Raw genomic sequence first — 25,534 nt, 5'->3', positions numbered from 1 at the left:
CAAAAAACACTTAATTTTGGGGTGAAATTTAATTTTTCAAAAATTCGAATGGAGCCTGTCATGCACGATTTTCTCGCGATAACTGAAAGTCAAAAAAGAGAAGTCAGAACAATCGAGTGACAATCGCGGGAAAGTTGCAGGATAAATCAGTAGGAAATTGCTATTCGCAATTTCCGTCACAGTAATAATCTAGAGTAGAGCTGTCCCATTCGAAACAGAAAGAAGCGTATTCCCACGAACTGGATTATTGTGACTTGACTGGAGTATTATTCTAAGCTGGACTAGAGTGAACCTTCGGTGGAAAGGTGGACAGCTTGAGTGTCCCAATGGTTCACGAGAAACTATAGTCCAGAGTACAAACTTGTTCTTGTTGTTAAAACTGACACACATTAAACTCATTTTAGTTACATTATTTAATTCTCGAGTTAATTACCGACTGAAGTACTTCCATTTCTTGAGCGTGCTACAATGTGAGTACTAATTTAAATTTCTAGAGTGTGTTTTATAATTGTTATGTTGAGGTAAGGCGAGTTTTAGGTTGATCCATCTGAAATGGATCAAAGTTCCACTGTCTAATAAAAAATAACTTAACGGATTGTTCCAACCCGGTTTTTAACGGCGTTCATGTATTTTGGGTATCTAGAGACCTAAGTATGAGGACGTTCTTAATTCTAGAGTGGGGGGATATTTTATTAGTAGCCTTTAAGCTGTAACGGGTCGTAGTCTCATGTCACAAACGAACCGAATTGGCTCCGACTGATTTGAGGTAGAAAAACACTAGAGATAGTGTCCCTGACTCTTGAGCCAATAGTTATAGGGCCTATTTTTCTTAAGCCTCATGTGTGACTGCAGTAGACGAATGTTACATAGTGTTTTTATGGCGCTCCTGCGTGTTTACGGCATCAAGACTACGGAGTCGAACCCACTTGAGACAGCTTCGGGCTGAATGCCCATTCTAGAGTACCGGCGGTGCGGTTCGACAGGAACGTGCAAACCTTCCGGTTGTACCGTGATAGCTTTTTAAGAAAACTCGAGAAAACTTCCTGGTACGCTCTCCGAACGAGGCTTAGCTAACCGAGTAAAGGGGGGCAACTAGGGGGACAAAAACACGAGCAAAAAGACAAAAAGCAAAACAAAAACAAAAAAAAGACTAGAAAAAGGAACAAAAACCATAAAACGAAAAAAGACAGTGACTTTGACACCAGATTAGTTGGATCAAACCTTTATAATAATTAAATAGTATACCCATACTGTTTTACAAGTTCGATCGTTTCGATCAACCTAGTAATTTAACCCAGTAACCTTAATAAAGAGCCCGAGTGTATGTCAAATGTTTTCTGTTTTTTTCCTATCAGTTCATAAAAATATTATAACATCATTAGATACACATAGTTACAATAACAATAAACAAAACAAACTCGATTACAATTATCGATGATTACTTTTCACCTGAGAGCTTCAAGATGGTTGGTAAATAAATGTTATTATATAAACTTGAAGCTTTTCCATGAAACTTTACCATGAGTTGCCACAGAGGGGTCTTCTTTAAATAATAATAAATAATAATTTTTGAATTTTATCTTTGCTTTTCTGTATGTTACTATGTCTTTAAAGTTGACTTTATCATCTGTTAGTTTGTTCCAGATTATGACGGACTTTTTAAAGAAGGAATTTTCTATGTATTGCCCATCGTATCTGTCGCCGAAATATAATTTTTTTTTTCTTGTATTAATGTCTATTTGGTGGTTATCATACTCAATGTTATAATAGGCTGGCAATAATTGATGTTGTATTTTCCAAAAATGACATAATATTTTATAGTCCAAAAACATTGTTACTGGTAATATATTGTGTTTTAGCTTCAAGTCTGAAGATGAGTTGTATTTTGCACGATCGCAGCAACTTTTTACTGCCCAGCTTAATTGTTTTTCCAGAGATATCATTAGGTTAGCGGATATTCCACTTAAGAGAATTGCTGGGTAATGCAAATGACTAATTACCAGTGCATGCATTATCAAGAGTCTTGTTTTCACTGGCAATGGCTTTTTGATTGATTGAAGTGTTTTTATTCCGCATGCCATTTTCCTGAGAATATTTTTGATTTCATCTTGGAATAAGAGAAACTGATCTAAAACTACTCCTAGGTATTTAACATTGGTTTTTTCCTCACTTATTTTATCATCTAGAGTTATAGTATATTTTTCATCCTTTTTTCTTGAATGTTTTTGCTGAAAACGATGAGTTCTGTTTTTTTTGCATTCAATTGAAGTGAGTGTTCTAAAAAATAATTTGATAATAGACTGCAATTGGCTTTGAGTGCTTTAATAGCTTTTTGTGGATCGTCATTTTCGCAGAATAGTAATGTATCATCCGCATATTGAACTATTTTACATGTTTTGTCAATTTGTTTGTTGAGATCGTTAATGTAGTGATTGAATATTAGAGGGCCAAGGACAGTGCCCTGTGGGACACCCTGCTCAAGGTTAATCCAATCGGATTCGGTGTTGTTAACAATTGTTTTCTGACTTCGGTTGGTGATAAAGGAATTGATCATTTCTATAGCTTCTTCGGAAAAATTTAACCCTCTTAGTTTTTGTTTAAGATAAGTATGATCAATAGAATCAAATGCTTTAGAGAGATCCAGTAAGGAACATGCTACAGTTTTGTTGTTGTCTATTGCTTTTCTGAATGCTTCAGTGCAATAAAGAATAGCGTCGATTGTTGAATATGATGTTCTGAACCCAAATTGGGTATTACTTAGTAATTTTTGGGATATCAGATATTCGTTGATTTGTTTATATAACAATTTTTCAAAAACTTTTGAAAGAGCCCCAGTTATAGAGATAGGCCTATAATTTTCTGGCAGTTCTGGATCTTCTTTTTTGTATATTGGTGTGACAATTGCTTTTTTGAGCTTGCAAGGATATGTCTTGTTTTTCAAAAACTCATTGTACAGAAATGTCAGATGTGTGTATATTTCATTGCAGCCATCCTTCAGCGCCCATGCTGGAATTTTGGATGGACCTGGTGCCTTTTGACAATTTAAATTATGTATTTCTTTTTTACATTCAGCTGATGTGATGAATCGGAATGAAAATTTATTATTATTTTGAATTTTGCATGTAGAAGTTGGTGGATTTTGCCTGATTTTTGAATTAGTCTCATAAAAGCATCCAAGAGTTGAGAACTTGTAATTTAGCAGGTTCGCCATCTGTAAATTATTGGTTATGAAATCGCCGAAGGAATTTTTAAGTAATGGAATGAGGTTGGAAGATTTTTTTGAGTTTCTTGTATCGTTTATTATACTCCAAATAAACTCTTGGAGTATAATAAACGATACAAGAAGTTATTTGGAGTATAAAATAACTTTTTTGGTTTTTTTAATCCTTTTTTGGTTTTTTTAATCCGTTAAGTTATATTGGAACAAAATAACTTAACGGATTGTTCCAACCCGGTTTTTAACGGCGTTCATGTATTTTGGGTATCTAGAGACCTAAGTATGAGGACGTTCTTAATTCTAGAGTGGGGGGATATTTTAGTAGTAGCCTTTAAGCTGTAACGGGTCGTAGTCTCATGTCACAAACGAACCGAATTGGCTCCGACTGATTTGAGGTAGAAAAACACAAGAGATAGTGTCCCTGACTCTTGAGCCAATAGTTATAGGGCCTATTTTTCTTAAGACTCATGTGTGACTGCAGTAGACGAATGTTACACAATGAAGTATCGTATTAAAGTCCTTTCTCAACAAAAATTCCTATTTCATGAGCGACTCAATTTGAAAAAAAACACAGGTCGAAGTTTACGTTATTGGGCCAAAAAATTGATACCGTTATATTATACCGTTTTTGACGCATGCTTCCCTTCAAAAGTAGTATATACATTAAAAAAAGGGAAAAGTTAACATCCCCCAAGCCGTTTGGGGAGGAGGATATTAACTTGGTTCTAAGTTGGGATTTTTCAGCCAATCAGAATTGAGCATTTTACATGCAGCGCTTAAATAAGTTTAATTTAAATTAAGCGCTGGGGTATAGGATATTAACTTGGTCTATTGGGGGGGTGTTGACCTGATCCTAGAAAAATTTTACAGTTGGTCTGCCGCAAGTGGATACCAAAAAATATCAAAGTTGGGCCCTTCGGTTGGTGAGGGGGTCGAATTCCTGGGGGTCCCTAAATCCGCCCCTACTCTTGTCAATAAAAAATGTCAATTAAATTGGAAGATTGTTTCTGCAGTACTTTATTTACTTCTTCTGCAACCAATCAGCACAAAGTGCACTAATGAAATCGTTAATTCAAGATTCTTAATCTTGTTGCCTCCACTGAAGTCTTCTATTGTTGAATCTCTGTTGACTTTATAATTGCAGGTTATTTATGGCCGATTTGCAAGATGATGATCAGAACGCAAACGGGGATATTAACGATCCGAAGAAAGCCGGCACAAGGTCAGTAGGTTAATTTCTGGTTTTTGATATTAGATAATTTAGTGGTTTATTGATAATTAAGAGTCGATGAACCTAGTTCATACTCATAGATAGGTCTCGATTACTTTTTCCCTTTTTGTTTTTTCAAGGTTTGACTTTTGATTTCATTTTAAGTTCAGTTATTTTTTTGTAGAAAGGAAGGTAAACTCCTCTATCGATAAGCAAAAGTGTAAAGGCCACATAAAACGTGATTGGCTTCTAGTTTCGAAAATGGAATGTAATAATCAGATTTCCAAGCGAAAATAAAGTTTTATTTATTGATCCAGTTTTCTCAAATTGGGTTAATTTAAGCGAAAAACTGTCAATCATAATTTGTTCCAGACATTAAAGGCTATCTTTAAGACCTTGTATTTTCTCTTGGAAATTCTTAAGTTCAGATTTATTCAAAAAGAAAGTCAGTATTTTTTCTGTTTACTTGCGTTCTTTGACTCTTTTCAAACGGTCTGTTGGCTATCTTTTAAATTAAAAATAAAAAGTTGTTCTCGGTTTTCTTTTTCAGACCTTGACCAAACTGAAGATATAAATAGACAGCTTTTCTTGATATATTTTGACATGAATCTGCTACTTGCAATGTGTCACATTAACAAAAAATAAACTGTGGGATAGAGCCAATTTATACAAAAGACAAGACATTGTCACGGTCTGGGTAGGTCCACCGTTTTGTAAACTGGAGCGGAATTGAGACTGTTTGTTTATCAATAGCTTGTTTACTTCGGAGATTTCGATTTATTAAATCGAACATTTCAGACAAACATTAGCTTTCTACAATCTGAAGATTTTGAAAGGCGACATAGACCAAAATTTTTCAACGTATGTACTTGCGTTTCAGAGTTTTCAAAAAGAGTTCGCCAAATGGAAAGGTTTGTGTTTTCTTATAACTTGATTAGCGTTGGGTTATTTTCTTACCAATAGGAAGTTTTGATGAAACGTGAATGTGTTTAGATAACAGTTTATATCGGCAGAAGGGACTTCTTAGATCATCTAACACATGTTGATCCGATAGGTTAGTGCTGACATAAAATTGAAAATGTTTTGATCTTTTTTCTATTTGAAATAAACTGAATTTTCAGATGGAGTTGTACTCATTGATCCCGAATATCTCAAAGACAGAAAAGGTAGGAAGGCTGTTATTCATTATTTGTTAAAAGTTTTTGCTTTTTGAGGTCTGGCGAATTTCTCATGTTAACAAAAACTAAAATTTAAAAACTCAAAGTTTGCTGCGGTAGTTTGACTGAGGTTTTTTGGTTTTTTGACCATTCAATGGCTTCGGAAAAATCACTATTTTTTAGGAGTATGTTTAATCTCTGAAGTTCTAGTAACCCAACACCGCCAAATTAAAATTTACTGCATTTGTTGAAACACCACCGTGTTTAGTGTATTGCCATGTACTGGCTGCTTTTCGTTACGGACGGGAAGACCTGGACGTGCTGGGGCTGACATTCCGCAAAGACCTCTACCTTGCTACGCAGCAGGTGTACCCTCCACCCCCAGAATCAGAACAGACTAATCTAACCCGTCTGCAGGAGAGACTCATCAAGAAACTAGGCCCCAATGCCTACCCCTTCTTTTTCCAGCTGTCCCCCCAAACCACTCCGGCATCAGTCACTCTTCAGCCTGCCCCGGGCGACACAGGGAAAGTTAGTGGCCTTCATTTGTTTCCTATTGCTACCAGAGTATTGTCCCGCTTAAAGCGAAAGCGGTAAAAAAAAGACAGCGGCCGATCAAGGAATATAAGCAAAAGCGGCGACAGCGATCGCAAATTTTCCAAAACATTATCAAAAGAGTTTTGATTTTTCAAACCCCCCGGAATTTCATCAGAAATAATCGCTCATAATTTTTTTTGGTCTGAAAAAAAATTTCGTTCTTTTAAATTCCTTTGCGTTCTTAAGGTCAGAACAATGTCTGGTTTTATGTTTTTTTTTTCACTTTGTGAAAAAAAACGTTTATAAAAATTGTACCGAAAGTATAAAGCGAATAAGCGAAATAAAATTAGATAAATGAAAAAGCGAAAACGAATTTTAAAGAAGCGGCGATATCGAAAAGCGATGACAATACTCTGATTTCTACAAATAATCCTGACAGATAATGAAAGATCTAGCGAGATAAATTTCTCAGCAAGAGCAGGACTTGCGATTCTTTTTCAGGGGGTTCATTTTTTTTGGAGTATAGAAACTAGTTTATAGGTTCTCAACCGGTGACATTTGTAAAGTGTACTCTGGGCCAGGGGCGGATTTAGGGGGGGGGGGGGGGGGTTGGACGCCCCCCACCCTCAGGGATTCGACCCCCTGCCGACCCAAAGGGTCCCCCTTTGGTACTTTTTAAGAAATCCAGTTTTGGCCGACCAACCCTAAATATTTCTAAAGGCGCCTTCGGCACCAATATATACTAATTTTGAGGGGGGAGCGCGCACCGAAAAAACGCGATTTTTGGTCAAAATTTTTCAAAAAGTGCCTAAAAATTTCTTTTTGGACTGTTTTTTCAAAATTTTGCCTGACGCGCAGAACATTTGGCCAAAACAGGGAAACTAAACCGAGCTTAAGGAGAGCGCGAAAAATAAATTCGGTCGACCTAAAAAAAGGTCCACAAAATTTTGAAAAATTTTTTGATAATCCGCCGCCCCCCCTCGAGAAAATCCTAGATCCGCCCCTGCTCTGGGCAAAAAGGATCGCCGGAAAAAGATATGCGAGATAGACCCAAAGCGTTGGAATTTATCCGAGCTATGCCGATAAAAAATACTACTGAAGCGTTTTCAAAGCGCTTTCATAAATCACATTAAGCTCGAAAAAGAATCCATAACGTTTACTTCTTTTTGCTAGCTTCCTGATTTGTACCAAAACGATCATTATTTCCATAGTATTAAATAAAGCTTGGTTTTTTTCGTTTGAAGTTTGATGTTTTGGAGCTTAATGTTGGAGGCTCGCTCTAGATAAAAATTTGGTGGATTATAAAAATTTGAGGAAATATCGACCAGTTTCTCCAGAATAATGTCTGATTTAAAAGGTTTCGTTCCAGATTAATGTCTGATTTAAAAGGTTTCGTGCATTGTGTTTGTCACTTAATGCGCTAATTTCATGCAGTTTTTTGCTTGTTTCAGCCCTGTGGCGTGGACTATGAATTAAAAACATATGTGGCAGACTCTTTAGAAGACAAACCACACAAAAGGTACGTTTGTTGTCATCAGTTATCCTCTAACCACTCTCGAAAAAGGCGATGGAAATCTGGCGTATAGTGGTCATTTTCGACTAGATTATAGGCAATTCAAAGCGCGTAGGTGTATCAAATTCGAGCTTTATTGCCCGTGATTCGGGTTCCAAACATTTATAAAAGTGTTTGTGTGTGGAAAGTTAAGTGTCTGATTTTTTATCCCAATTTTTAGACTAATTAACTTGGAGGAGAATTTTACACGGTGAGCTCTTTTTATACTTCTGCTGCAGTTTCAAAGTTATTTTAGCTATTAATACCTTAGTTTTGCAGTTTGCTATCTAATTAAACCCTCTCTCGCTATCTAACAAAAAATAAAATGAAATTAAAATTTAGTGTTTTTAGAAGTCGTTGAACGAAACGTAGTTCAGACTTTTATATAGGTCGTGATTAGTTTTTTGTTTTGTTTTTCAGGAAAAGTCTTAAAATTTAATCAGGCTCAAATTTACTTTTTCGCGGTTTAACTTTCGATTTCTTTTTAAATGCAGTTCATTTCCTTTGTTAAAAGGAGGACAAACTCCGTTGTCGAACAGCAAACAGGCAAATGTCAGTAAAATTGTGATCGACTTGATCAGTTTTGAAAAGGGAATTCAATTTTTAGAAAGTTTACTTCTTGATCAGTTCTCTAAAATTGGGTTAATTTTATCAAAAAAAGTTCCAATTATAAATTGTTCCAGAAGTTAAAAGAGCTTCAAGGGCATCTTTTTTCTTTCAATTTAGAAAATTGAGTTAAAAAAAAACATCAGTTTTTTTGGTTACTTGCGTTCTCTGACTGTTCTCCAATTGTATGTTGACCATGTTTCAATCTTGCGAGAACATGTGATCTAAACGCGGGAACTCGAATTTTTCAATTAAACATCTTTTGCCGAAAGTTTTTACGAAAGTGATGACTGCAAAAATCGGCGACATGCTCAATTAGCAAGGTTTATCAAATCGGAATATTGACTGTTTTCAGACTGACACCTTGCCTTGTTTAGCAAAGTCACTTGAATCGTTTGGTTCCTGGAGTCACAAAATATTCGTTGGCTTCTCGGGCTCACTTATTCAAGAAATAACGACTGCTCTTGGACCTCCGGCCAGGACCTGATTTTTTGTAACAAAAATATTTTCGTTTGAAAAAGTTTTTGACCTATTTTGCCTCTGTGGGTTGTTTTGGCTCAGCTACCACCTTCAATTGAATTTCCATAAAAGTGTTTTTATTGTAATTTTAAGTCTTTTAGCCAATAACCTAACTTAATTTCCTTCGTGTGGTGCTCGTAAACTTTTTTTGGCCTATGTGGTTTCCGCATCGCTTATTTCGGCTTAGTGTTCCAATTTTGCGTCATTTGGAAGGAAGAAAGGGCTTGTGGTTTTTTCCTCAGGGAGCATTAATTTTCAGAATATCAAAACTTAATAGGGCATAGGTTTTTTAGTATAATTTTGCGCCCAATTTGTGTCTGCTTAGTTGCTGCTTGATTTATGTTTTAAAGTTTGTTAAACTTCGGCGACTGTATTGCTGAATGTGTTTTCCTCAAATTAAAAATCATTCCAGACATGCATTTTGAAATTTTCTCGCTTTGGTTTTTCGGAATTTTGGTGTGGTGTCGCAATTAGTTTAAAATTGCACTTCTACTATCAAGTTCCATTACACGTTACTTTTTTTCATTGCTGTTAAAGCTAAATACCGTGGTATTTTTGCACAAGCAAACGCTTGTGTTATATTACCAGAATATTTCTTCCAACCTAACTTGCTTCAATTAGTGCTAAACAAACTGGTGTTTATAGCATGTGATGTATCCGCTTTTTTAGAGGCTATTGTTTGAAGAAAGCAAGGAGTTACTGCACAGTTGAAAAGACAGTAGACCCCAACTCGAGGGCAGAGGGAATTTTTTTTCTTTATCAAAATTTTATTTAATCAAGTGTCAATTGAACAGGGAGAAGAAACTTAAACGTCCTGTGGATTTTAAGTATATGTAGTTTGCCAATTGACATACTTCCCAGGACATCATGATAGTATAATTTTTCTTATAAACTTGAAATGTTTTAACAAAAAGATTTTTTTTTTCCTAGTTAATTGACACTTTTCCAACTGTCTTTTGGCCATATTTTTCTTTTTCCATTTTAAACCTCCCGTTCGATTTTTTTGTACTTTTTTGCGAAGTGCAGCTTCGGATCTTGTATCGATAGGGTCGGTTGTTGATATAGCGGAAATGTAAGACTACTTTAATTTCCGTGCGACTTCGTAGCAAAATTTATTCAACAAAGTAATTAAGCGTTTTTGTCTGTGCTTTAAAGAGAGGTTTCAAAGTTTTTCAGTTTTCAAGAGTTGATGATTGTTATTCAGACTCTTATATTGGTCGTCATGATTTTTTTCCAGGAAAAGTCTAAAAATGCTCTTATAACAAAAGAATGGCATTCATACTTATAAATCCACAAGAATGCCCTTAAGTATGTATGCTTTTTTTGAGTTCAATTCAGTTTGAGTTCAATTCATAGAAGCTAGACAAAATGAAATCTTTTCTCCGATTATGAAAGCTGAAATGCCGCGAAAAAACGTGATCTATTTCTAGTTTCTAAAAAGGAATTTCATTACGAGGCCAAACTGTGCATTTTGTGCATTGTAAGCGGATTCCGCAACAAGGACGCTCCCTTTGTTCTTCTTTTGTTCTTTCATTTTCTTTGATCGTTCCGACAAAATTTTAACATTTTTAAAGGCTTGTCTGTGAAATCCAGGAACATACAGACACAAACTTGTGCGCCTATCCAGTGCACAGTTTGGCCTCGTAATGTTAATTTTTCATATTTGCCAGCGGGGAATGAAAACATTTTCCCTGATAATCCAGTTTTCTCAAATTGGGTTAATTTCATCAAAAAAGTGCCGAAAGTAATTTGCTCTCGATCTTCAATGATTTTTTGAGGCGAAATATTTTTTTGTTTGAAAAAGTCGAAGTTTTTCAAAAAAAGAAGTCAATTTTTTTGTTCGTGCATTCATTAACTAGTTTCCAACTGTCTGTTCGCTATGTTTTAAAAAGGTTTTTAAAACACCCTGTTCTGAAACGTGCCAACACTGAATTGTGAGCATTTTCTGTCAAGTCAGATCAGAGAAAAATGGCATCCTGATAAAATCTATGCGTACAAAACAAAGAAATTAGGCTTCGACGTAAATGCATAAATTGTCCGTGCCCTTGCGTTCGCTATGTTTTTTTTTGCGGCTAGGCCATTTATGCAGGCTGAATATTTGGGTTACTTACGGGCTGACATATTTTCTATCAGGATTTTCAAATTAATTTTCATAGGCTTACTGACCTCTTGCTATGTTTTTTCGGTGTTTAATTATAGTACGATGTTTTTGGGCGAAACAGTTTTTCTAAAGACTTTAAGATGTTGGCGTTTATTTTCATTTTAGTGCTTGCTTTTATTGAAGGTAAGGCAACACGACATGTGCACGTGATAAGCATTTAAGCCTAAGTCTGTAAGGTATGATGTGCAATGCCAATATTAGATCGGCTTATTAGCACTTTGGTACTTGAATCAGCGCTTTGTTTATTCAACATTTGCTTTTGAGATCAGCAAGGGTATTGCCATCGGGTACTAGACTTTTCACCGTAAATAACTTTGTTCACATGACTGATCTAGACTCATCTACCGTGGTTTATAATGAATTCAAATTTCCTATCGTTCCAGGCACACTTAGCCTGGAGGCAATTAATACGCCTGGGTTTCTCGAATTGGGTTAATTTTATCCAAAAATGCCAGTCATTAATTGTCTCAGAAATTCAAAGAGCTGTGAATTTCTGAGAATTCGAAAGTTTCTTTTTTCTTGGAAATTCGAAAGTTTTTCCAATTTTTCATAAAACTAATTTTCTAGCTTTCACTATTTTTTTTCTAATAACTTGCGTTCATTCACTCTTTTTCAATTATCTGTTGGCTTTGTTTTGTAATAAAGCGATTGTTGGTTCGTTCTAAGCTAGCTTTTTTCTTTCTGCCCACACACAAAAAAATCAGTTACATTTTGGAAAAATCATGGAAAATAATTTAAAAATTGTGTTTCCTGTACCGCTTTTGCCTATTCTTGTTTTGTTACGTTTCAAAAAGTAGTCATATAATTCTTCAAGGTTAAAAACATTTTGCATTGCGTAAAATGGTTGCAGGTAATATATATATATATATATATTTTTAAGTTTCGGGGATAGGGCATCATTATCTTACTCACTGGGTTAAAAATTTTGTTAAAAATTGCGTCACTTTCTTCGAACGCCGGAGAACTAAAGAGAACAAATTAAACAGTCCGTGCGCAAAATGATTACTTTCGCATTAGCGTCCGAATGGTACTGAACTTATTGGAAAATTGACTCCAACCCCAGGGGTGAATATAGGAGACTAATTTGCTGAAATACGAGACAAGAATTTTTGTGAACTGAATTATGAAATGAGCGGAAGTGGATCTTTCAAAACGCAGTTTATTTCCTCGGTCAGAATACAAAAGGTAAAGGAAAAGAAAGGCATAATTTAAAAAAAAAACAACTCAAAATGCAGTGTATGCTTGGTAATAACCGACGTTCCCTGTTATCAAACAGCAGTGAATTTAAAAACCATGGTGGTTATCTAATGTATGTAGCACTTGATAGTTCAAGTTGTTCTTTCTTATTTTTTTTACCTTCGTGCTTAATTTAAAATAAGATGTGTCGATAAAATTAAACTTTAATTTCGGTTTCGGTTCTGATATAATCGATGCTAGTGCAAATTAAGTTGAGAAGGACTTCAAAAATCTAGAAGTGCTCCAAAAGTGACAGTTAACGCGAGTTTCGCTTAGAAAAGGGGACTTAATTATACGTGCAGACAAGACCGTTGCGTTATTAGCGTCTCTGCTCTGAGTATAAATCATGTCGGGAAATGAAAAATAAGAAAAGCGTGACCTTAATTACATCATAAAGGAAAAGGTAACAGTTTTTATGCTTCTGCAAGTGTTGTAAATTTGTTATGGTATAAGCTCCAGTTGTGAAGCTGAACAAAATTTAAGTCCACTGAATGGACTTGCGACTGACTTGCAAAAGACGTGCTCAGAATTGGAAATTAGGACATATTGTAAATGCTAATGCCCGGTCTTTTAACCCTTTCCCACCCCACCTGTGAATTTACAAATTGAAAAATGCTTCAACGTAGCGAGGTGTTTTTTTTCCGCCGAAATTGGGCATACTTGATAAAAAACCTCTTCTGAACACATGTTGTCCGTGTACGACCTTGTATAATAAATGGTTAACACGCAAAATCTCTTTTTGATGTTATTTGTGGGGGGGGGGGGGGGGGGGGGTTGCAAAATAGCCATGATTCTCATTTATGTCGCCTTTTCATCTATTAAAATTACGACTGGAAGCTATGCATCTGACGAAGCAGAATGATTGATTTTGCGGTGACATGAAGATGCTCTGGAGCTGAAATGCTCAAATTAATGAGACTTCCAACTCGGAAATCAGGAAGCATTTGTCGAAGCAATGGCAGTCAAATAGAGCGTCACTGAATTTGTGACATTTCCTATGGACTGGGTTGCATGGCTTGGCAAAAATCTGCGGGCACAAGTAGTTGCGGACTGCGGGCAATTTTTATTTATTATGCGGGCCTTTCTGGAGAAAAAGTAAAATTCCGCGTGTAAAAAGCGGAAGTTTTGCCAAAAAATCATGTTGTTGCCAAAATTAGCTTTTTGACGACACTCATAAACACAATTGCACCCAAAATATTTTTCATTTTGAATTTTTTGTTGGGTACTTGAGTTTTTCAAGCGTCGAATTTTTCATTTTGAATCAAAAATTGTGCAAAAAAAATTAAACGATTTTTTTAACCTTAAGGCATACTTGGGCCAATACCTCAGAAGAAAAATTTCGGAATCTTTTCTCACAAATCTTCTTTACTTAAGCGTCAATCAAGCGGAATTTTTGCGGGAATCTGCGTTTTCAAAATTTAATCGTATTCTGCGGTAATTGCGCCGCAGGTTAATTTCAAGCCTGTGCATGATAATCTACCCAGGTTTCCCCGAAAGAAAAAAATTGACGGAGTTCATGAAGATATTATTCACGCGCCCTTTCATTCGGTTGTCAATATTTTTGACACATATTGGCATTCGATCCCCTGAACACGGGTCCCCAATAGGCGCCAATAAAAAGTAAATTTCAGCAAAAAGCGCGCTCCAAAAAACTCATTTTTTGCATTTCAAAAAGCGCTCAAAAATGAAAAATATTATATATTCTTACTAAATTTTTAACCAGCAAGTTTTATTGATGTTTGTTTTGCTTTCTTCAAGTATGAATGTGCGCCGTCTTTCCGTCAAATTGTAAAGGCTTGATTAAAAAACGCATAAACGTTGAAAACGTTTTAGAACAGTTTGAAAACAATTTTAGTACAAAATTTTATTGAGAAATATAGCAAAATATAAACTAACGCTTATGATCCAGTTTTTTTTCAAATTGGGTTTATTTTATCAAAAATTGTTTATCATAAATTGTTCTAGAATTTAAAAAAGGCTTTAAGGTCGTCTGTTTTTGTCTTAGAATTTCAAAAGTGAATGTTTTTAAACAAGTCAGTATTTTTCTTCTTTCTTGCGTCATTGATACTTCTTCAACTGTCTGTTGGCTATGTTTCAAAATGGTTTTTAAAACACCTTGTTTTAAAACATGTCAACCCTGAATTGTGAGCATTTTTCTGTCAAATCAGATCAGAGAAAAAGTGCATCCTGATAAAATCTATCCGGACAAAATAAAATAAATCTTGAAACTGCCAAGGTGTTTACTCAAACTTGGGTAGAAGTTTATATGGCCCGGCAACCTTGTGAAATTTTGTGAACCAAAAAAGGTGTAAATTAGCCATTGGTTTATGGGCAGCCGTGGCTGAGTGGGTAAGACGCGCGGCCTTTAACGCAAAGGTCGAGGGTATGAATCCCGGTTCGGTCACGGTTGGAGGTCCCAGTGTCATCCGCCTCCGCTAGGTGGGATTGGCTGCGGCAGAATGAATGACATCTCTCTTCCCCAGGGAAAAAAGGCCCAAGGTTGAATGGTAGGAGATGGGCCGGGGACTAATTAATTAAAAACCCATTGATTCATGATAAAAAAGCTCTTGCTTCTACCCGCATATAAGCATTTTTCCATGATGCTACGAATGATTTTACGGAGAAAAATTATGTTTAGATTCGCCTAATTGGTCCTTAGGCCAATTTTTATGGATCCGGGTTGTGTAGAGCCAAATAATTACAAATCGAAATTCGCAGGTTGGAGAAGAAAGAACATGATAATATATCATTTCACTATGTAGTAATACTTATTTTATATATGTAAGACATTTTTGAATGCTAATGATCAGGATTGCTTCAGGAACTCGGTGCGTCTGGCGATTCGGAAGCTGACGTATGCGCCGAAGAAGCAGGCGCCGCAGCCGTCGGCAGAGACGAGTCGCGAGTTCATCATGAGTTCCAACCCATTACACTTGGAGGCTAGTCTGGACAAGGAGATGTATTACCACGGGGAGAGCATCAGTGTCAATGTCACCATCACAAACAATTCCAACAAGAGCGTCAAAAAAGTAAACAAAAACACACATAAACCAGGGTAGCCGGTTTCGGAAAAATACGAAAAATTCAGACCAGTTTTTCTCGACACAGAGAACGTGTTTTGAGCTAGTCAAAGTTGGCCTAAAAACTAAAATGTTAATCAAGAGGCTAAGGTTTTCGTATTCAGTTTCATTGGCGAGAGATTTAGGAAGACGGTGTTTTATCCGTTACAATAAATCACATCATTTGCTGTCTAGTATTTAGTAGTAGATATGTAAACTACAGCAGACAGCTTGGACAGATACTGCTGTCAGGGAAGCCAATGATTCATTATCTGGTGGTCAGTGGTGTGAATCCCGTAGTCGGCTAATTCTTTTTTAAAGCTTTTGTTCTTACGATCATTTTTTCCTGCTTTTTGAAGCTCCCTCTTGTCTTTTTTGCTGGTGTTTGCTAAGTACAGCTTCGCCTGTGTTGATTCTGTGTCTGGCAGCTCAGTTTTTAGTGGATCATTTTTCCCTCGTACGATTCTCCTCTAATAGTCATTAAAATTGGAAAGCAAAATCTGCAAGGGGCGGAATATGCCACTTAATTCAAAAGGGGCGCAATGTGTTATGGGCGAAACGTGGCATTGTAATGAGATATGTCGTATTATTGGTGCTCATGACAAAATGGCGGATGTTCAACAAACCGCCATATCTTGAAGCCGAAGTTACATCAGAACAACGTAAATAGCATCAGAATTACGTAACAATTGCATAAAAACAGTGGTAATCTCTCGTTACGTTGCGTGACAATATTAATTTTCGTCTTTTTGGAATGGTAATCTTTCTTATCGGTTTGTTGGCCCTTCGGCTTGTTTTAGCCTATAATCGAAAAAGTGGATAACAAATGTGAGTTTCGTGTTAGGTGAAGGTGAGTGTACGGCAGATAGCGGACATCTGTCTGTTCAGCACAGCCCAGTACAAGTGTCCGGTGGCGGAGCTGGAGAGTGAGGAGCGAATGCCGGTGGGGCCGAGCCAGACTCTGACCAAAGTGTACACTGTGACACCTCTGCTGAGTGAGAACAAAGACAAGAGGGGTCTGGCACTGGACGGGAAGCTGAAACACGAGGACACAAACCTCGCATCATCCACCATGTAAGGCATATTTTTTACAAACACACCAGAAGAGGCCTATTTGATCATCACTAGGCTCTTTAGTTCTCTCTCTCTTGAACTCGAAAGTGCCATCGCTTTCTTTTGTAAATAAATTGTTGGATCATGCTCCTCGGCTCTTTAAGTGGGCTTAGATTATATTGAAAATTGTTGCCATTAAACACCGTGTACTATATAACCATCATGATCAAGGTCAATCGTTTACTAATGATTACTACCCTTGCGATAAGAAAGGGTAATAATATCGGGTACTAGACTTTTCCCCCATAAATAACTTTGTTCACCGAATAGTCAAAAGTAGAAATGGTAAATTTTGGTTCAGTTCATAGTGAAACCAATTTTTTTTGCGTCTCCGGCTTACATGATTACAATATAGTTGCTTTAGGTGTTCTGATTTACCTCTGCTGTTTGTAATTTTACTTAACTTGACTTATTAAGTTTAGGCCTATATTTTCGGCTTAGTGATCTAATTGGGTGTTATTTCAACGGAAGCATAATTTTCATGCTCATCTCTGGATCGCACAAAATGCTAAAAATCTTAATAGAATTATAATTCAAGTTTTTCATGGCAACAATTTTTTTCCTGGTTCTGATTTTTTTTGTTCCTCTTGATAGGTTACGGCAAATATTATATCGGCTTTTTGGCCTCGTATTGTGTCTTTCGACGAGCGAAAAAAAGTATGTGTGCGTTTCTGTGTTTTGAGGGTGAGGGGTGTAATATTTTCTTAAACTTTTTAAAGAATTTTTCGGCTTTCTTTTGTTTTCTTTTTTTTGGGGGTTAATAGGTTTTAGCCTATATTATATCGGTTTAGTGGCGTCATATTATTGCATTTGACGATCAAATCAAATTTTTGTGTTTTGAGGGTGAGGTGGACTTTTTAATTTTTCACAAGTCTTAAGTCATGTGGATTTTTTTTCGGCTTAAAGGGTTTCTGACCAGGTATTTTCGGCTTTGTTACCGCTGGGTACATTGTCGTCTGATCCTTATTTCACACTCTTTTGTCTTGGCTTGTTTTTGTTTCAAAACTAGTCTTATTCATTTTGATAGATCTAGTTTTTTTCGACCTTTTCGATTTTTTTTTGTTTTAAATCGCAAATGGCGCGAAGCTCAGCTTCTCTTCTGTGCCATGTGTATAAATCATCCAGGATTTTTTCATATATTGATAAATTCTAAATGGAAATAGAAACATGGCATCGTCCACAATATGAGACATAGTTTTAAAAAAGGCAACAAAAGGAGTATAAGGTCTACTAGCGTTAAGTGATACGCACGTGTATCGTTCATCTAGCAAGTTTTCAATTATATGGAAACTTGAAATGAGAAACTGAAACCAGACTTCGACCTTATTGTAAAATACTCTTCCAAACACACTACGAGCTGGGTATGTCAAACGGTTCTACTCCATTCTAGTCTTCCCTTTGATTTCTGCTAAAATCAAAGACTTTAGGGTGATTTAACATATTTTTGACGCTATAGTTTTTGCAGAAATAAGGTGAACAGATTTGGACTATCTTTAATCTTGCGACAACGCCCGGTAGCTTGATTTCAATCGGTACTTGATTTTTCACAAACTGAAGATTTTCGGCTGTTTTTGACGATCGTCTGTCTGCTTATTTTTGTCGGCTTAGTTTCCGCAGAAAGGAAGTTTTGAAGGTTCGGCTTCCTTCTAGAGTTCCAAAAGCTCCTTTTAAGTTTATTTATGGTACAGGTTATTTTGTTCCAGGATTTTTTGGCTCTTTTGCAATTTGATATATATTTTTTGACATATAATTTTCTTTTAAAACTTTGATTTGTCTTTTCATTTGCTTTTAATCATAGTGGTTGATTTTTGTAGCGCAATTGATGCGAAGCTCAGCCTTGTCTCTGTTTCAACATGCTTTTGAGCAGATATTTTTGAACGGTGGGAGCGGCGTAGGCTAAATGGTCGACGTCCGATCTTCCAGAAAGTGCCTGCAGTTGGTAAGGCCGGGGCTAAAAACAGATTTGAACAACATACTTTGAATTTCTATGTAACGAGGGAGAATCTTCGCGAATAATTCATCTACATGGCTGATTTTTTAAAAAAATTTTAAAACCAGCAAGTAGATTAAAAAATAGGTTGGCTGTTCGTAAATTATGTCAAGTTAAAAAGGCTTACATCAAGCACTTATAGTAATCCAGGACAGCCAAGTGTCGATCATCCTCTAGTCGTCCATTATGTAAGACTTAGTTGAAAAGAAACTTAACAGAAAAGTCTTATACTTAACTGAAGTGCCTGAACATAATGAGCAACCATCTGGACATCGGATCTAGCCTGTTTTCAAATTAAGAACAAAGTGAAATGAGAAACTGAAGCCTCCAAGGGGAAGCAAACGAAAAAAGTCCACTTTAGGTAGATAAAAGCTCCAGCATGTGCACATAACCGCAGTATATTCTAAAATGCATGTCAACTATACGGGGACACAAAATTGAAATCGTTAACTACATAAAAAACCAAATATTTATAAAAGATGTTACATGAGTAGATATATTGAGCTGAATTTATCCTTAGTGGGCATTAGCAGCTATTGATGGGATTACCTTTGTATCAAGCTAGTCATTTACACTCTGCTGACAGAACCCGTCATAACTAATAAAAACATTAATAAAAAATATCAAGGCCCCAAATTGATTTTTTTTGCTGAAATTCTGTAAAGAAAGGGGCGTTTCTCCTGCAATTTTTGTTGGAAATTGAAACAGTCTTTGGAATGCGTATTTTCTAGATATTTTAAGCAGGGTGGGGCTTTGTTTACGCTTATATCGCTATATAATTTTTTTCCATCAGGTCTTTTTGCGGTTTGATTTTGAATTTTTTTAAATCAAACCGATCTGATTTCTTAAATTCAATTAAAGTTCATTTGCTTAAAATAAAGCTAATTGCGCTCTCGAATGACAGAACTTCATTCAAATGGCGCGTTAAAAAAACGTGAATGACTTAATTGGATTTTACTTTCAGATTTCTTGCAGAATAAAAAGTGATCCAGTCTTCTCTAATTGGGATAGTATCTTGAAAAAGGTTTTGATCATAGCTTCTTGAAATAAACAGAGCTTCAATGTGATAAATTTCATTCTTTGAATTTTGAACGTTCAAATTAAATGTCAATTTTGTTTAACTTCAGTTTATTTTCACTTTTTCAACTGTTTATGTTTTTCAAGTGTTAGTGAACGTTATGAAGATATTTACATTGAGCGTGTTGATCTTCTTTTTTCAGGAAAATCTTAACACTTGATTATGCTCAAATTGATTTTTCGCAGTTTGTTTTTTGACTTTTTCAGTTTCTTCGATTCAAATCCAAGTGCTAAATGGAAGGCGAATGACGCTCTACAGTTACGAAATTGCAAATCAACGATGATACCAAAGTTTGACTTTTCGCTGTGTGGCCTTTGATTTTTTTTTGGCTGAATTCAAATTCATTTGCTTAAAGGAATGTAATTACGCTTGCGATTAGTAAGCGTTATCAAACTTAAGACTGTTTTTTCGGGTGAACAATTTAGTAAACAGAATCACTTGAATCTAGTGGTATCTTGGTTCATATTGATTTTAAATTTCTAGTCGTCTCCGGCTTACTTAGTCTGGAGGTAACCAATACGCCTGGGACGCCAAAGGTCCTGGGTTAGAAACTGACCGGACCTGTTTTTTTTTTAACGGGAAGTAGTCGTTTTAAAAAAAAAGTTGTCGGCTTTTTATTGTCTGCTTATGTTTTGTCGGCTTAGTTGCTATATTGTAGATTTTTTAAATATAATTGCTTTTAGTGTTCTGATTAACCTCTGGTTTGTAATTTTACTAAAGTTGACTTCGTATATATATATTTTTCGTTTAAAACTTTATTCTGCCCAAATGATTTCGGACTTTTTTTTATCGGTGTAGTGGCCTAATTTCGAGTCGTTTCAACAGAATTGTTTTTTTGTTTTATGCTCACCTCTGGATTGCGCAAAATTCTAAATTTCTTAATAGAAATATAGTTCAAGTTTTTCATGATTACAATTTTTTTTCCGGCTCTTTTGATTTTTTCCTCTTTTTTAGATTAATAGGGTTTGGCGTATATTGTATCGGATTATTGGCCTCATTTTGCGTCTTTCGACAAGCGAAAAAAGTTTCGTGTGTGCGTGTCTGTGTTTTGCGGCTGAGGGGGACTTAAGATCTTCTTAGTTTTAATGTTTTTACGATTTTTTTCAGCTTTTGTTTTTCTTTTTTGGGCTTACTAGGTTTCGACCTATTTTATATTGGCTTGGTGTTCTCATATTGTTTCTTTTGACAAGCAAATAAAATTTTTTGAGGGTGAGGTGGACTTATTAACTTTTCAGAAGTCTGAAGTCTTGTTTTTTTTCGGCTTAAAGGGTTTCTGATAAGGTAATTTCGGCTTTGTCACCGCTGGGTACATTATCTTCCATCGCTTGTAACAAATTTTTTTGTGTTGTCATGTTTTTTTTAAAACTAGCCTCATTCATTTTAATAGATTTTTTTTTCGACCTTTTCAATTTTTTTTTTCATTTTTTTCTTTTGTATCGAAAGTGGTGCGAAGCGAAGTGTTACCCTCTGCAATCAAAAACTCACTTTTAGTTTTGTAATTGGGTTTTAGTATAATGTAGTATAAAAATCATAATCTATTGATTCAATTTTCAAACTGGGCTCATTTTATGGAAAAAGTGCATATGCATGATAGAAAAGTTCTTAAAATTTAAAAGCTTGAATTGAAAGATTTTTTTTCTCAGAATGAAACCTTACCTATTGATCCAAGTTTTTTTAAAATTAAATTAGGATAGTTTTATCAAAAAATCTTTTTTGAAATAAAGAGATCTGAGATGATATAATATATTCTATGAATTCAAAAATTACAAAACATTTTCCTGCCTCCTTGGCTTAATCAACACATCCTCAACTGTCTGCAGGTTATGTTTTAACGGCCTAACTGAGGAAAATTAAAGGTTGTTTTGTGAAATGATATCTATCTTCGTGATTGGGAGTTGCTGATGTCTTGTTGTTTTAATTTTTTAAGTTTTTTTTCAGGAGAGTAATTAATGTCTTCTATTTTAAGTGCAGGTTTCATATTATTTTTCAATAAAATACGAATTTCAATTCTATTGAACTCAACATAAAATTGCTTTCAATGCGAAAACAAAACTGGCAGAATTTTGACGTCTATTCGGCTATAATGACATAAAATGTTCGAACGTTGAAAACAATCTGTTAGTGGAGTTCATGAATACTCTTACATGCATATTGTGGCTATTTATGATTCAACTGACCAAGAATCCTGTTCAGACTACCTGGCGACAGGTGAGTCGACATCACTTCAAAAACAACTTGACTAAAACGCGAGATTTAAAAATTGGCATGATGGCTATGCTACATTCAATTCAATTAATTACACTTGCGATAGCAAGTGTATTGCAACCGGGCAATAGACTTTTTTCCCGTAAATAACGTTGTTCACAGGACTCACTGGATTCATTTTCTGCAAGCCGTTGTTAGCAACAAATTTGCTTTTTATGAAGTTGTGATTTTACCAACGCGATTTGTTAAATTTTCATCTTTTTTGGGTTAATAAGTTTTGGTCTATTTTATATCGGCTTAGTGGTATAATATGGCGTCGTTCTACAAGCGAAAAAATTGTTTTGTGTGTTTGTTTGTGCTTTGAAGGTTTTGGCTTATGAGAAAAACGCAGAGCATTTGTTCAATCAAGGAATTACCTGTATGCGAAATATTGAAATTACTCTCTAGCGTAATGAGACGAGAACATTATATTATATTCGTTTAAGGGCCTTAAATGCTGCGTTTGACGAGCGAAATTTTGTTTTTGTTTTTGAGGGTCATGCGACTTAATAATTTTCTTATTGAATTTTTTTCAGCTTACAGGGTTTCTGCTACAGTATTATTGGCTTTGTTACCGCTTGGTAAGTTTTTTTCTAAGATTGTTTCACATTGTATTGTCTTGGCATCACATCGTATTGTCTCGTCTGGTTTCCAAACTAGCTTAATTCATTTTGATAGGTTAGTTTTTTCGAAGTTTTCGAGTTTTTTTATTTTGTGATTTGGCAGCTTTCTTGTTTTGTGTCGCAATCGTTGTGAAGCTCCTCTTCGCGTCTATATTAGCAAGCCTCATCAAATCGGAATGTAGAACTTTTGGGTTAAAAACTTATTTAACAAAACCATTTGAATCACTTGTGCTGCTGACACGCACAATTTCCTGATATTTCATGTTTAACTGCTGACTTTTGGTGCTATTAGGTAATGGAAAATGTCATATTTATAATTCTAACATTTTGAACTATGGTTATAGAATTTCGATATTATTTTTTGCTGATGATTTACGGCAGTCAACTTTCACATATTTGGTGTCGGTTGTGGTTTTCCACTATTTTGGCTCATATTTTGTTTCCTATTACGTACCTAAAATTTCCGAATGCTCGAAAAAATCTCACAATGACCTTTTCAATAAATTATAATAGTTTCAGCATGAGAAAATTTCTTTATAAATTTTTTCTAAATTTTTTTTTGCTTTTCTAGCCCCTCTTCGATCTCATACTTGTTGTATCGCTAGTGGTGTGAAGCTCAGCTTCGCTTTTTTTTTAAAAAAAAGATCAAACTAGGTGTTATATAAATCAGCTTTAAATACTAAGTATTTACACATTAACTATCGAAGAATTAATAATAGCAACTTTAGTTTTCAAGCGATCAAATGAGCGAAAATTTTTTGCAACTTTTTCTCTGCACCTACGAGAGATTCGCGGCTGAAATTTTGACATGTGATGGATGAAGTTTTTTAATAAAATGAAATTGGCGGCTGAAAAATCTCCGTAAACAGCAGAAGGTGTCTGCAGTTATGCACATGAAAGTTTTGGTTGGTAAGGTACAGTTCCAAGCCAGGCCCTCATAGGAGAGGAAACCTGTATGAGGGCGTAGCATAGATCCTTACCTTTCATCGAGAACTTTTCAGTCTAAAAACTGCTCGCTTTTAACGTGAATGTTTTGGAACTAAGAAAACCTCTCTGATTCCCTCTAAATACATGGACAAGCTATGCCTTGAAAACAAGTTTTAGCAGCGGAAAAAATTTCGTTCAATTGTGAAAAAAGTTTTGAAAAAAATTTTGTTCATTCCATCGCTTGAAAACAAAGTTGCAACTTCTGTCCCGTGGCTGTAGCTACAGAAATCCAGCTCTTTTCCACTTTCTTCGACATATGAGTTTCCATTTCGAAGAACTATTTCAAGGTTGTCGGTTTGTATTGAAAATTCGCACGGTGAACAAAATAACTTTTGTGAATATATTTGTTCTTCATACTTAACATTGTAACTTGACGCATTAGGCACGCATTGAAGGTTTTGTTCAAAAAATGCGTTTTTCAGCGCGTGCAGCCACTCAAAGTTTGTATATATTGATGATGAAGGCGCCTTTAGAACAATTTCAGGATCGGTCGGCCGAAAATGTATGTCTTAAACTAGTGAGGGTACCAAGGGGGGACCCTTTGGGTTATAAATTGGTCGAATCGCTGAAGGGGAGGTCCGACCTAACCTAAATCGACACCTTGAGTACGAATGACTTGTTTTCGGCTGATTTTTATGCCCGCTTATTTTCAGTTGGTTTATAAATAGGCTGATTTATTCACACTTAGTTAAACTATGCTTTGAAATAACAGTATTTGCTGATTGTTTGTGTTGCTTCTGAAATTGAAAGTAGTGAAATTTGACTGTGCATTTGACGAAGCGACTTTGAGGATTAAATTGATCACTAATGGATTTCCAATTAATTGGATTTAGGAAGCTTTGTCGAGACGCTTTTAGTTGAGCGGGATAAAGGGATTCCCGGAACTTAATTTGACAAATCAATATGCTAATCACTGAACTGCAAAAATCAACAAGAGCTAGTCGTAAAAACGGTTAATGCACCACTTTCACCATGCTATTTTTCTTAGTTTTTTCCAATTGTTTTGTGCAAATCACGCCTTCAAGTAGATTTTTTTGTTCGAAATTGAATTTTTGTTTAACTCTAAGCGTAGTTAAGATCTAGTGAAGCATGTTTGGTTCTTTTATGCTTTTTCCAACGGAAATAAAAAGACATTTCGCTGTAATTGAAATAAATTTAAGCTTTAAGCTTCAAAGCATATATGTAGAAGGAAAATTACCTGTTTAAAGTTGTTGTTAAATGGCTCATGCTTATGGTGTTTGACCTCTAAATAAAGAGTTGCTTTGCTTAAACCTGTGAATTGTAGCATTTAGTTATATCAGCAGTTATTTTAAATTGAAACTACGTCATGATCGATTCTTCAGTAGAGAAAAGCTGATGTTTTGAGTTGACTGGGGCTCTTTTCCAGTTTCCACCCCCCCCCCCCCCCGTCACCGTCAGAGTTACAAATAAAAGCTGTTCAAAAATTGTTCACACGGCATTTTGCATGTTAATAAATGTAAAAATTTGTTCACCTGTTCATCCTGACACGTTTTAATGCAGTTTGTAACTTGAGGCATTTTAGCAAGAATTTTTTCATATTTTGAATTTCAGAAAAAAATTAAAAGGGGGCGGGGGGGGGGGGGGGGGGGCTGGAAACGAGCCTTGATTGGTGTTTAGCGGATGGTTTGACTGGTTCGGTCTTAATGAGTGTAAATATATGTTTCAGAGTGGCAGATCCTGCTCAGAAGGAGAATTTGGGAATAATTGTGCAATACAAAGTCAAAGTGAAGCTAATAGTCGCGTTCGGAGGGTAAGACATTATATTATTATAGTAAAACTACAATTCGATTATCTGTTAGGAAAAAAATCTACTAAAGGTGTTAAATGATTGTTTTACAGAATGATATGATTGAGCGCCCCAACTCAGACAGAAAAATCAACATAGTGTCTAATATTTAATTTTTGCACGGAATGGCGTTTTTTCGAGCTTCTTAAAAAAACACTTCTGACTTTTTGAGAGACCTTTCCTATTCATACATCCGAAACGCATAAATATTTAATTTTGACAATGTCTAACTAATTATTATGGCGCGAGCGCCTCTTGTGCTTAATATGGTCTGGATGTTTGTCGGTTGAGGGATATTAATCAATTTGGCTGATTTGAACTTGGCTGATATGCCAGAATTTTGAAAAGTTATTGATTCAACTGATTGAATATGATTCTCTGTGCACTTAACTGAAATTAGTTTCGAAGTTCTTGATGGTGCTAAGATAAGCACCCCTG

The 25,534-nt window shown here is 35.6% G+C and overlaps 1 protein-coding gene across 5 annotated transcripts in view; it reads left to right on the top strand.

Annotated features, from left to right (window-relative positions):
• Positions 1-25,534, top strand: part of LOC134840774 (arrestin red cell-like) — a 219,163-nt gene that overhangs the window by 188,864 nt on the left and 4,765 nt on the right. For 3 of the 5 annotated variants that reach the window (XM_063856814.1, XM_063856815.1, XM_063856813.1), the window contains exons 2-11: positions 4,360-4,439; positions 5,308-5,338; positions 5,421-5,481; positions 5,549-5,593; positions 5,853-6,115; positions 7,573-7,640; positions 15,017-15,224; positions 16,099-16,328; positions 23,712-23,729; positions 24,977-25,060. In XM_063856814.1, coding sequence (XP_063712884.1) covers positions 4,369-4,439; positions 5,308-5,338; positions 5,421-5,481; positions 5,549-5,593; positions 5,853-6,115; positions 7,573-7,640; positions 15,017-15,224; positions 16,099-16,328; positions 23,712-23,729; positions 24,977-25,060 — 1,079 coding nt within the window. In that variant the 5' untranslated portion in view covers positions 4,360-4,368. The remainder of the gene's footprint in view (positions 1-4,359; positions 4,440-5,307; positions 5,339-5,420; positions 5,482-5,548; positions 5,594-5,852; positions 6,116-7,572; positions 7,641-15,016; positions 15,225-16,098; positions 16,329-23,711; positions 23,730-24,976; positions 25,061-25,534) is intronic. The other 2 variants (XM_063856817.1, XM_063856816.1) reach the window with 1 other exon arrangement.

The sequence above is a fragment of the Symsagittifera roscoffensis genome, chromosome 2, assembly GCF_963678635.1.
Source record: "Symsagittifera roscoffensis chromosome 2, txSymRosc1.1, whole genome shotgun sequence".
Lineage (NCBI taxonomy): Eukaryota > Metazoa > Xenacoelomorpha > Acoela > Convolutidae > Symsagittifera > Symsagittifera roscoffensis.
This window is presented reverse-complemented; position numbering and strand designations above follow the sequence as displayed.